Raw genomic sequence first — 13,533 nt, forward strand, 5'->3', positions numbered from 1 at the left:
AGTAAATATACTTCCCTTTCTTTGTTGAACTCTTAGATTCTTTCACCTTCCTGGCAAGATCATGCATTACTTTTTTAATTAAAGACGTGAACAATTTAATTTTTAGTGATTGCCTGTGCTATTGCCATGGTATAAAAATGTGAGCATTGTTGTTCATAGAAACCAGGACTTGAGATTGGTAGAGGGGAGGAAGGGCTCTTCCCCTGTGGGCGTTAGGACTACGGGAGAACAGTGTGCATTAGGAACGGCAGTATTTCAATGATTCATCCTGTCATTTCTCTTCCTCTATAGCCATCAGGTTTGGGCGGATGCCACAGGCTGAGAAGGAGAAGCTGTTGGCAGAGATTTCCAGTGATATCGACCAGCTGAACCCAGAGTCTGCTGATCTCCGGGCCCTGGCAAAACATTTGTATGACTCATACATAAAGTCCTTCCCGCTGACCAAAGCAAAGGCGAGGGCCATCTTGACAGGAAAGACAACAGATAAATCAGTTAGTTCTCTTCTACTGTCTTCATTTGGGGTGGCTGGGTTTATTGTTATTGTTGTCGTTATTGTTGTTATTGGTTTTTCCTTTGAGGAAATGATTTACCATGTTACACACACATATGCAGGGTACTGTTCAGCTGTTGGCTGTCACATATTGCAGGCCTGAGTCTGAAACACTGGAAAGGAAATGTTTTCAGATAGGACAAGTAAAAACTATTTTGAAAAGGACAAAAGTCCTCAGGTTTTCCTAATAAATTATTTGAGAATAGTATAAAAATATATAGGTCATCTAAACTTTAATGAATGAACTAAAAAGCCCTTTTCATCCCAGCACGCCCCGGTCAAGATCTGTCTCTTTTCTTGGCATCAAAGTAACTGATCACAGTTATATTCATTCACACAGTCCTGCTTTCCTGACCTAGGTTTGGAAAAGGTATTTAGTCCCAGTATTTTACCTTTTGGGAAGACTACTAGAGTTACCTCTTACAAAGTTCCACATGGGACAAAAAATTACATTCCAGATATTATATTCCCTTTCTATCCTTGTAGCACTCTACTGATAATTCGTGAGTAACTAGAAGCTTTATCCTTTTATTGTGTGTCTGACTTTTATCTTCTATGAGGCTTTGAGCTGCCTGGGCTACTCCAGTGAATTCTCAAACATCTGCAGGCTCGTTCATTACCACTGTTTAGAAAACCCAGAATTGTTATTGAGTCAAGTTTTCCAAGAAGCAGAATTCTTCTCTGATAGGAATATGAGAAAGCAACATGGAATCATATTAAAACAAAATACAACCATGCCTGAACTCTAGTCCCAATTCTGCCATCAGCTTGCAGATGGATTACATCTCGGTACCTCGCTTTATATCGGCAGTGTCTGACTTTGATTGTAATGTCTGCAGCAGGGTCGTAAGGTGCACAGGATACATTCAGAAGATAGCATCCGAGCCCCGGAGAGCCCTTTTATGCTATCGTTTATTTTCAGATGAACACCTCCAGGAGAGATATGCAGCTGCTTGATAGATAGGTGTAACTTTATCCCCACTCAGTTATACATATTTTGGGGAACATTTCATTACCCTTTAATGTACTTTGATGACTGTCTCAAGATGTTCTTTTCCCTCTTTTTAGCTAAACAGAGTAGAATCAGCTAAAGGAAAAAGAAAACTCCTGTGGGATGTTACTGTGTAAAGAGCCAAATGCCAATGTAGGACCATAAGTTTTGACGTACCCCTTAATAGTAGTTTACCTATATCCAGTTCTTTGTGATTTCAAAAAATCTTACACATTCCTATGTTCAAGGCACACAACCCTCTTATGGCTCCTGTTACCATGTTTCCCCAAAAATAAGACCTAGCCGGACCATCAGCTTCATTGCATCTTTTGGAGCAAAAATTTATATAAGACCCGGTATTATATTATATTATATTATATTATATTATATTATATTATACTATACTATATTATACATATATTAATACTTATATATTTATATATTAATACTTATATATTATACTTATATATACTTATATATTAATCTTATATTAATTTTTGCTCCAAAAGACGCATTAGAGCTGATGGTCCAGCTAGGTCTTATTTTCGGGGAAACATGGTATTACCCTCTTTTTAAAGATGAGGAAACTGAAGGTTAAACATTGTGCCTTGAGATCACACAGTAACATGTGGAAAAATGTAGACTCTATGGCAGGCCTTGGGCCCACTGCTCCTGCCGTTCCGAGCATGGCTTCCCTCCTGGAAGCTGGTCTTCCCCATTAGCTAGCAGTGAGCCCGGCTGACCTGCACATGAGAAAAGTTTCACTTTGAGAACACATTCTGCAGTATGATTTATTTTTATCAGTTTTGAGAATAGCAGGAATTTTCCACCTTGTGCGGCTAGTCTGATATATTCACAGTGAGGAAATTTTCCTGGTGCTGTTTTGTTCTTCCTGGATCATAGTGACGAGGACTGTCTCCCGCACACATCTACAGAGTGGAGATCATAGTAAAGCTGAGTCTATGTAGTCATTGAATGGTGGGGGGGGGGGGGGGAATGGGGCAACAAAACAAAAGCAAATGAAGCCCTCTGCGTAGCTGATTTGACAACGGAAAAGAAACTGTTCCTTTAAAGGGCTAGACATAAAAGGAAAACTTAAGTGATGTGACTCAAGAAGGTTAACAATTTAAGGCAGATTGCAACAGTTTACTGAGAGCTAGTATGGGATAGGGAAGTGAAGGCTGGGAGCCCCAGAACTAGGAAGGAGTGATAAGGAAAGAGTCCTAAAACAAATGGTTTACCACAATGTTGCCTTGGGCCATTTAATTTCCAGGAACTGCTTTCTCACCTCTTTATTCTCCCAATCCAGACCTGCAATCCATGCGGGAAATCCTACCAATTTAATAGTACCTGAAAGATAGGAAGACAGTTTTTTAAAAAATTTTCCCCAGTAGCCCAGAATTTAAATTTACAGTACCAGTGGCCAACATACTCTTCTGTGTGTGACTGAAGGACACAGAGCCCAAATCCACTGTAAGTCACTTAAAAACCTCACTAAAAACAAATTGTCTCCTTGGCTCTAAATCTTTGAGTTAAAAATAAGATAATTGCAGGCTCTTTATGGGATAAATAGGTATTAAGTTATTTTAAGGGAGAGGGGGCTGCAAAATGCTTGATTGTAGGCTTTTCAAGTTCAGAGGCCAAGTGTTTGTCATCTTCCCCCCTATAGTAACTGGGACTGTGCTTTGCCCATGATAGTTACTTGGGATGTGTTGCTTAATTGAATTAAAAACTGTTGCCTATGCCCTTTGATACTCTGGACTTTCAACAGAGGGCCTCTAGCCCAATATTTGCTCGCCAAACTGGACATCATTAATGATCTGGATAGAGACAGAATTGCCTCTTGTTAAGGTCTGGAAAGGAAAGAGAGACTGGGCCAAATTAAAATAATCCATTCCCTGATTACACAAAACTGAAATGGAATTGTTTGGCTCTCTCTTTTCTCCTTATCTTGCAAAATCAAATTAAGCACTGGTGGAAAGAAATAGTTCAGAGAGGATATATGGGAGAGGGGAAAAAAATCCAAAATGTGATTTCCAATGAGACTAGAGATTTGTTCTTTATCTTACATGGTCATGTTATTCATTTGATAGCATCTTTCTCAGGGGTGTTATGTAATCTCTTGGCCAAAACTTATGAAAGTTAAGATTTGAATTGATAGGATGAGTTTTGCAGAAGTATGGACTCTTGAGAGGGTGGGAGATGTGAAAAGTGGCTGTGGCTGATGCAGCAGAGCAGTTTGGGTCTCATTATACACCCTGCTTAAACTGATGTCATTAATGTTGGTTAGGCCAAGCCTGGGGAAGGCCACTCAGCACAGTGGATGACCAGTTACCCAGAACCTTTGGAAAAGGAAATGGCTTTATTGAAGAAGCCATTCTTTACATTTATCTTCCTGTTTAATTTAACCATTGCCTGTTCTGTCTCATTTATGGAATGCCGGCTAATCTTGCTTCTCAGGCCCAGCACCAGCATTTGCCTGCAGGCCAACCAAGGCTTCTCCCTTGCCAGCTTAACTTCCTTCTCCTCTGTCTTATTCCCTGGTGCTATGTACACCTTTCAAAACAGATAAATGGACAGATAAATGTTCCTGTTCCCCTCTTATCTTTTTTACTTTAACATCATGTCTTTGGAATATGATATATTTTTCATTGTCTTGCCTAAAAAAGTAATGCTTGGGAATTTTAGGCTCAGGGCTAAAGAAAAGATGGGATATGGAATCACCGAATATGGATCACTGGAGACGAATTTTAGGAGCAATAGGCCTTTTAGAATCCTCGGATAGGAAAGGAACTGACTCTCCCACAGTCTATGTCCCTTTCAATGGCTTGCTCCAGCCTATACTCTTCCTTTAAGAACTCCTACTGAGCTCGGAAACTGTGACTGTGCTAGAAGTAGGGTGCTACGTTTCATGAAGGCAATTTGAGAACTGAATGGACTTTGGAAGTTCCCAGTGTTTGACCATTACCCCCTGTGATCATCATACTGGGTGTATCATTGTCACATGATCCCATGTTTGTTGATGAAAATAAACAGAGAGTGGTTTTCAAAAACCATTCAGTGCCATGGTTTGTCATAAAACAATAAATAGAAAAACGCTTGGGGTGCCTGCCAACTTTTCACTCATATCTGAGAGATGGTGAGGCCCTGGCTGTACTCTGTCTGCAAATAAGAAATAAAACTGGTTATTTGTACTATATTGGACTTTGCATCCCAAAGCAGCACACTGCTTATGATGGATACATGTGGAGTCGTTGTTTTTATCATTAAAAGAGCAAACCAGTGCCCTTATGACAATGGTTTTTCTAAGTCGTGTATGAAAAATGTAACTAGCGACGAATAAAACCAATACGGAAATGTAAAATTTTGTAAAAATAGTTTTATACCCATTTAAATTTCACATTCTAAAATTTACAGTGGCCATCAAATCTAGTGGTTCAAACTATTGGAAAGATATCTGTCCTTTTAAATCCTACACTTACAGCTAAACAAAGTATGGTGTCTTTCCTTTATCTGTGGAAAATCCTGAAGGAGCCGGAACTTGCTCTCCTGAGAAGAAAGATATCAGACAAACCCTCAGAGAAGAGACCTTGGAACCCCAATATAAATAAAGAGCAGGATAGTAGTGCTGTTTTGTTTCAATGGCTACTGAGGAAGTTGGGCTCCTGGGATCATTAGTTCATATATTAATGCTAATAAAATAAATTCCTTTATTGCCGGGACTGTCAGGAGTAGCTAAAGATGGAATATAGTTGAACCATAGTGTTCTTTCAGACGATAAATTTTAAAAGATAACATTCTATATAGTTAAGTAAAAAAGCACTTGGATGCTTTTCCTTTTCAATGATTAGACTCAGTTGGCCAATACCCTTGCTTGCCAGCTGAGGAACGTTTTGGCTAGCAATCGATGGTTTTTTTAAGAGCAATGGTTATGCGCTGCTAGTTCATTAGAGTGTGAATAATTCTTCCTGTAAAGTTTTTATTTGTCTTAAATCTCTAAACCATGCAGGAAAACAAAATTACATTTGAGCGACTTTCAAACTTAACTTCAGTCTCATACAGCACTTAACTAGCCCTCTAGGAAGTAATAATTCAAAAGGCATTGCCCCCAAGATCCCAGCTTCAGTTTAAAAGAGCTTCAGTTTAAAAGCCCCAATTCCTCCCAGAATAATGATTTTATTTAAAAAAGAAAAAGTGGGGAAGTCATCTAGAAAGCAATAGAAAGAGAAAAGAACTAATCATGAGTCAGGCGATCTAGTTCTAGTTCATATTTGTTATGAATAGCTATTTGACTTGGAATATCTCTTGGCTTCAGTTTATTCGTACCTAGTCAGAAAATGATGATGTATGTTATTTCTAAAGACCTCTTTAGTTCTATAAATCCCATGATTCTCAACAAGAGGAACATGGGAATAACAGGGGCAGAAACTAGAAAGAAGTTGAGGAAATCCAACCATTGCATTTTGGATTAACATTCACCCACTATAGCTAATCAAGGAGAACTACGTGTTGGATGAAAAAGGATGAAAGTCAGTCTGAAGTGTAAAAAGAAAGAAAGAAACAAAATGAAGTGTGCCTTTACTCTAATTTGTCAAGAAAACTAAGACTATCGGGAGAACCCCACAACATGAACTATACATTTTTCCAGGCCATTTTTAACTCTGATATGGGTACCAAATTATCATTTGAGAGAGGATAGAGTTGTATGCTACACTCATTTCAACCTCCCAAAGTGGAGAAATCACCAGAATAATCTGTTTTATTAGGTGACTTTCTCATTTATCTCCTTTAACTTGCTACTTGCTTATTCAAGGAGCTGTAAACATAGAGCGTTCATATAGAATTCCTTTTATAGCTCACATATTAAAATGATGACGTTATTGGACTACTAAGGAACACTATTGTTCTATGTCTCCATTATTAAGCCAGCTTTCCACGTGACTTTTGTGTGACATAGAGGAGGCATACAATATATCTATAACTAAATTTAATTATCTATATAAAACAGTACCCCTACGCCCATCCTGACTTTGATATGTGGAACCATTTTTGAAAATCAAAATATATAAAAATAAAGCACCTTTGATGTATCTCTCCAAAGAAAACTTTTCTGTAATTTCTCTTTACAGAAATCGTTTTGCTTCTCTGGAAAAAACATTGTGTTCAAGTGCAGTTTTCTTCATTTCATTCTCATCTTTTTCTGGTCTGTCCAATTAAGAAGAAGTACAAGCATAATAATGGTCAGAGGCAGATTCACCAGGAAACTACAGCAGCTTGAGCTTCAGGTTCCCTCCCTTGCACAGAGCCCTTTACAAGGCGTTAGGAGAGGGCCTGAGCAATTGTGTTCTTATAATTTGTGTTATTGAACCCAACAATTGTTGTAAATGTACCCAACAACTATATAAATTGTATGCCCCACAAAACCTGGATCTGTCCCTGATAATGTCCTAGATGTAATTAAATATTCTTTCCTTTTAAGGAGAGATGCTAATCTAGCCTTTTGATAGAGTGTCTGAATATAGTCCCAAACTAGAAGTGTAAAATGATATGGTTCTTCTTACAATGGCAGATCATCAGATGATGCTATGCAAGCTAATAGAACATGTAAAGTTTCCCTTTGCTTTATAGAAAATACAGAAACATGGAATATTTTACCAGAAGTGTAATGTTAAATTAATGATTCAAAATAAATTCCACAGACCTAATTCTACCCATACTTTTAAGAGGTTAGGTCTCTTCACTGTTTTTTTAATGTTTCAAGATTAGGAGGTCTCATTGTGAAATGTTCGAGTTAACTGTTTGTAATCTAGGAACTGGTGAATTGGTGGCAAAGAAAGGCTGATCGATCTCCAGGCAGATCATATCTGGTGATCACTTGCAGTTTGACAGATCCATGTGGAGGCTGAAAGAATCTATGCAGATTTAAAAAATGCAATGAAAACAACATAATCACATATGACTGGGAAAAACAAAACATCCACCTGGTATTCATTTGCATGTCAATACCCAGAATTTTCTGCCAGCTCACCACTTTTTTCAAAATGCTGAAGGGATTTAAAAAAAAACTGAAAAAAAACTGGAATGGTTTGGCATAATGGTGGGGGCTGCTGATTCCTTTCTCTGTCCTTGAGTGTTTACTGCCAGGAAATCCTGACCAACATGGATTGCCAAGGGGTTAAAGTCACATTGTTGTTAAATTGGGAGAGAAAATTAGCAGGATTTTGTGCCCTCTGCTCAACTATCACAGAGTTTCAAAAACAGGAACCTGGAGCTTTATATGAGGGGACAGGGGAAGTTAAGGGGAAGAGTCACAGGGTGATTTATCAGGGCATAGTTCCAAATAAATTGCTTACATGGAGGTGGAAGAATTTTATGCATAACATTCTGTGCCAAGAAACCAAATGGTTGAGCAAAAGCTCATCCAAAAGTTGAAGTAGGTAGTTCTAGGTCCAGTCTTTCCGTATGTGAAGAGGTGATGATTTTATATTCGTGTAATTTGTACACATGCATGTGCAGGTGGACTTTTCAAGTATCTATGCCATCAGATTCTCATGGTAAAAGAAAGCTAGTATTTTATTAACATAGACTATAATAAACTGCAAAACTCCTAGAGGACAGAAACCACATTTTCTCTAGGTTGTATAAAAGTAAGTTTTTCTCATGACTAGAATCTGACATTCTGGGGAAATAGCACATTATAACTGATATAACATTCTATCCACTCTGCCCTTTTTTTCACCTCCCATTAAAAATATCAATCCTGAAGTAGGGGTACAAGGAAGCAAAATGTCCAAAAACATCGAAAGCATGATTTGCTCCTGATTTACTTGAAGAATTAGAGCCACCAGGCAAACCTACTCTTGGGTCCTCACATCTGTCCTCCTATGTGGTTTGCTAAACAATATAATTGAAGTTAATTGTTTTGGTTTTAAAAAAAAAAGAATTTCTGGAATAACTCCAGTGAATGGTGTTGAATGGTTTAGATTTAATCTGAAACTGCAAGATTACTTTATGTTCAAATGTGTCTGTTCAAATAGTATGCAAATTTGGAAATCTACTCAACATCTAAGAATCCTTATTGTTAGTGTTATTTTCAGTGTGGAACAGACTTTACAGTTTGATGAAAATCATAGATTCGTATAGATATTAATAGTTAGAATCTCAAACCAGTAGGTCTTGAAGCTGGTTTCGGCTGCCACTCATTGTACCCACTTCCTCTTGCCAATCAAGAGAGAATTCTCAGCCTCTCTGTTGAAAAGAAACTTTATTTATAGTACATCAGAGACTTCATGTTCAGTGTACATGTACTCTCACACATCCACTCACACCACACACATGCACACACACACATGCACGCATACACACATGCACGCACACATACACAGTTTCTGAGAAATGCAACTAAAATATCGTCAAAAGAAGAGATGGAAACCTCCAGTTTAACCCACTTCCCTCAACTGAGAAATTTGAGGCCTAGGAAAGATAAATGACTTTCCTAAACTCACATCGTTAACCATAGAACAAAAGCTAGAACCCAAGTACCCTCAACTCTTATTCCAGTGCTTCCAGGTATACACTTATTTGAATCGGATTGGGGGTTAAAATTCCTTATGTAGTTCAGTATACCCAATGTAGATAAAGCACTGCCCCTTCTCAACCAGAGTAGCCTCGAGGGTTTTCACAATGACCACAAACCTTTGGTTAGTTCTATGCAAGGAAATGAAGGAGAGAGATAATTTCATGATGACACAACTTGCTTTTGAAAGCAGCCTATTGCAAACCTGAGTAACTGATGCACATGTTTTATTGATTATTTGATCCTTAAGGACAGATATTTTGAAAAATAAGTCCAAAACTCTTTTTCTATTTTGCCACTTTTTGCAGCACTTACCCATTGGCCTTATACATCTGCTCTTTCCGAAACAGATTGCTTCCAGAACATTAAAAAAAGAAGTAGACATTTTCTTGGCTCACTATTTCTAATCTGCTTTCAGACTGATTTTTTTATAGTTAAGTATATTTTACATGCACACTGTGTTTCATTTGTGATCTCAGTAGATTTAATCTAAAACTGCAAGATTACTTTATGTTCAAGTTGCTAAAATAATTTTTATTGAAAGATGGCTAAAAACATATTCCATTGAAAGCCAAGATAAACAATAGGTTTTATATCATTTTTTAAAATCAACAACAAACACTCTCCAAACAACAGAAATTGGAACTATTAGCCAGTCATAGGTAAAGTGTTGTGGTACAAATTGAAGGAAAACAAGACCAAAATTGGTAAAATATGTTTGGTCCCAGAAGAAAATTAGGAGGAACAATCGGGAGATAAGAGTATTTTGTCATGATTAAATGTTGTTGACTTTAAAGATGTTAGTTATTAAAATAAATGTGTATAAAGAAACTGGGATGATGTTCACTGTGAATTAGAAATCTCCAACTCAACTGCTTTTTCTCTTCTTTATTTGCAGCCATTTGTTATCTATGACATGAATTCCTTAATGATGGGAGAAGACAAAATCAAGTTCAAACACATCACCCCCTTGCAGGAGCAGAGCAAAGAAGTGGCCATCCGCATTTTTCAGGGGTGTCAATTTCGTTCAGTGGAAGCTGTGCAAGAGATCACAGAGTATGCCAAAAGTATTCCTGGTTTTGTAAACCTTGACTTGAACGACCAAGTAACTCTCCTAAAATATGGCGTCCATGAGATCATTTACACAATGCTGGCCTCCTTGATGAATAAGGATGGGGTTCTCATATCAGAGGGCCAAGGATTCATGACAAGGGAGTTTCTAAAGAGCCTGAGAAAGCCCTTTGGTGACTTTATGGAGCCCAAGTTTGAGTTTGCTGTGAAGTTCAATGCACTGGAATTAGATGACAGCGACTTGGCAATATTTATAGCCGTCATTATCCTCAGCGGAGGTAAGATTCATCTTTTTTGATCTTTTATGAAAGGGGGAGGGATGGTGGTGGAATGGCTGAAACATTTTTGACTTTCTTTGGTGTTAGTCTATGTTCCTTTTCTCCTTACACTTACTACACTTTTCATACAGAAAATGCCAATGGTATAATGCCATGAGAGTGTCCCTACATGTGTAAAATACCAAGAAAAAATACCGTTTATTTGCTGTTTGAAGGCTGTGGGTAATCCAGACTCTTTTCTTTTATCCCTCATAATATTTTTTCCAATCGCATCAAACATGGGCAACAAATGCCCTCTTCTCCTTTTTCTTTCTCCTTATTTTCTTTTTCCTTGTCTTTTTCCTCTCCCTTCCAGAAGGCCAATCTAATATTTATTTCATTTAAGTAAGGACATATCTAACTTTGCTTAAGATATTACTCACTTGGGATATAGAAAGCACTACTAAGTGTTTTCGGTCAAATTATGCTCCCACCCCACCATCAGTAAGATTTTTCTTTAAATTGCATTTCCAATATCAGGAATCAAAGAATACATACCTATTCACTTCTCCCTACTCTCTCATGTAGCTTCCTCCGATGGCTTCCCTTAAAGTATCTTAGTGAGGTGGTTGGCTGTGATTAAGAATTCACTCTGAACCAAAGAACACACAGCAGAGAAGTAAATTGAGTTATTTAGCAGTTCATTGTATTTTGGGCCTTGCAAGTACATGATCTAACTCACCAACTAGGAAAGCCAGGTTTTATACTAAATGCTACTTTCACTGGCCTCTCACTTGTTTCCAACTTGAGTAGAAGAAAGTTTTACTGTCATGTCGCTCTATAAAAATTGTTTTGAATGATGAATATTCATAACTGAAAAACGCTTCAGGTGAGCTTTTTATGTGTCCTTATAGAATATCCTCTGTTTGTGAAAACTGATTGTGTGGAGGCATAGTACAGTGGTCCTCTAGATGTAAGCTGTATGTAACTGTACAGGATGTTATAAAGATCACAGTGATCCACTCTGTAGTCCTTTGTTATCCAATTACTTAAGAGTGGAATGCTTCTGAAAGCAGGTACATAGTGTATTAGTAATAATAATAGTAATAATAGCAAACACTTATTAAATAAATACCGTGTGCCAGACAATGTTTACTTCATACACATTCATTTAATTGTTACAACCCAATGAAGTAAGTATCAATTTGCAAACAAGGAAACCAAAGCACTGAAAGGTTCATTCACTTGCCTAGGGTTACCTGGCTAGAAAAGATGGAGCCAGGATTATAAACATGGGCAGTCTGGCTCCAGTATCTATACTGATACTGCTCTTTACATGACTAGGGTGCAAATAGATAACAATATGGCATAGGTTAACTCTGGAAACTCAAGTCCAGTGTCAAGTTGTAACTCATTTAAAAATGACTTTTTTTGGTGTTATGTTTAATATAACAAAAATATACTATCCGACATGTCTTACTGTCTTGACTGGATCTACTTCTTAAACAAATTAACCCTTGATTCTCTCCGATCTGTGATTAATTCAGCAAACAAGAATGAGATTCCAAATTATTCGAGGTTCACTGTGAAGAAAAGATTAAATTTTGAAAAACCAGATTAGGAAACAAGTTAGTATTGTTTAATTGGCTAATACTTTAAGGCATATTTTATTTTTAATGAAAAATAGAAATAGAATTATTAATATCTGACATTTTTCTAAGATTTTTCCTAAGCACACTATATATATATATATATATATATATATATATATATATATATATACAGCGTGCTTGTATTTCTTTTTTCACGTAATTATTTTCCCAAAGAACCATTACATATTCTTTGTTAATATTTTTTAATATTTTAATTTTTAAAAAATAAAAGTAATTCTTAGTCATTTTATAATTCAAAGAGAAAGGTGGAAATGAAAAGTAAAGTTCTCTATCCTCAGAATAAAATTGGATTAACAAAGTCGTATTTCTCCTACCAAAAAGTTTCTATGTACATGCTAGCATATGTTTATGCTACCATCGTTAATAACTATAAAATATCCAATTTTATAAAAGACCATTACATACTAAATTATCTCCCTATTTACGTTTGGGTTCCTTATAATTTATCATAAAAACCTATAGAAAAAAATACAGAAAATTATTGAAAATGTGTTCCAAATTTTGCCGTAGTGGACATTCTTAGGTGTAAATTTCTGTTCAAATTTCAGATTATTTTCTCATTCCAAATGACCAGAAGTGGAATTGCTGGGTATATGGCTATGAATATTTTAAAGTCTTTTGTTACATCATTGCCAGATTATTTTCCATAAAGTTTGTACCAGTTTACATATCCACATTAACTGGCTAAAAATAGTTCTGTAAATAGCTTAATTCAATTCAATAGATATTGCAAGCTTTGGGTTTCAACTATGAAGATTAAAAATGGTGCCATTGTAAATGTAGATGCTGTATAAATGAGTTCCTTTAGCCTTACAGACTGTCTTCACTGTGACCAATTTCCGGATCTCATTGGGTCCTCACGACAGGTAAAGAAATCTGAAAGTAATCACCACAGATTATTAAACCAACCACAGATTATTAAAATCTTGTATCTGTGGTTATAATGAGAAGAAAAGCTTACGAATAATTTTAGACTTCTTTAAAAAATAAATGGAACTTACCATTGACTAGTTCTCATATCACAAAAGGTAAATCCTTCCCTAATCAAAGTTTGCTTTTGTAAATAAAGTCTACTCATAGGCCATACATAAGAATAGATATGAATAAACTGGAACCCATGTTTGTTCAACACACAGGAATTTGATTCTTTTTACTCAGAGAAGCTGATTGGGTACAGGTCAGAAAGAACTCAAATCCTTCCCAATCCAAAGACTGGATTCCAGTAAGATTAGAATCCCAGTCATCTGTAGATGGTGAGATCAGTATCCCAAATTGTGGTTTTATTAGAGTATGACATATAATTTCTCAATTAGTTTTAACTTTTTTCCCCATTGAATTTTCCAAAACAGGAACACATTCATGTAAGCAAGAGGTTTTGATCCACTCACCAAATTTCGGATCTTATCTGATCTTAA

The 13,533-nt window shown here is 36.7% G+C and overlaps 1 protein-coding gene across 10 annotated transcripts in view; it reads left to right on the forward strand.

The window, feature by feature from the left end:
• Positions 1 to 13,533, forward strand: part of PPARG (peroxisome proliferator activated receptor gamma) — a 126,511-nt gene that overhangs the window by 97,773 nt on the left and 15,205 nt on the right. For all 10 annotated transcript variants that reach the window (XM_081071979.1, XM_081071975.1, XM_081071982.1 and 7 more), the window contains 2 exons: positions 292 to 491; positions 10,016 to 10,466. In XM_081071979.1, the coding sequence (XP_080928105.1) occupies positions 292 to 491; positions 10,016 to 10,466 (651 nt within the window). The remainder of the gene's footprint in view (positions 1 to 291; positions 492 to 10,015; positions 10,467 to 13,533) is intronic.

This window comes from Rhinolophus hipposideros (assembly GCF_964194185.1).
Source record: "Rhinolophus hipposideros genome assembly, chromosome: 14".
Lineage (NCBI taxonomy): Eukaryota > Metazoa > Chordata > Mammalia > Chiroptera > Rhinolophidae > Rhinolophus > Rhinolophus hipposideros.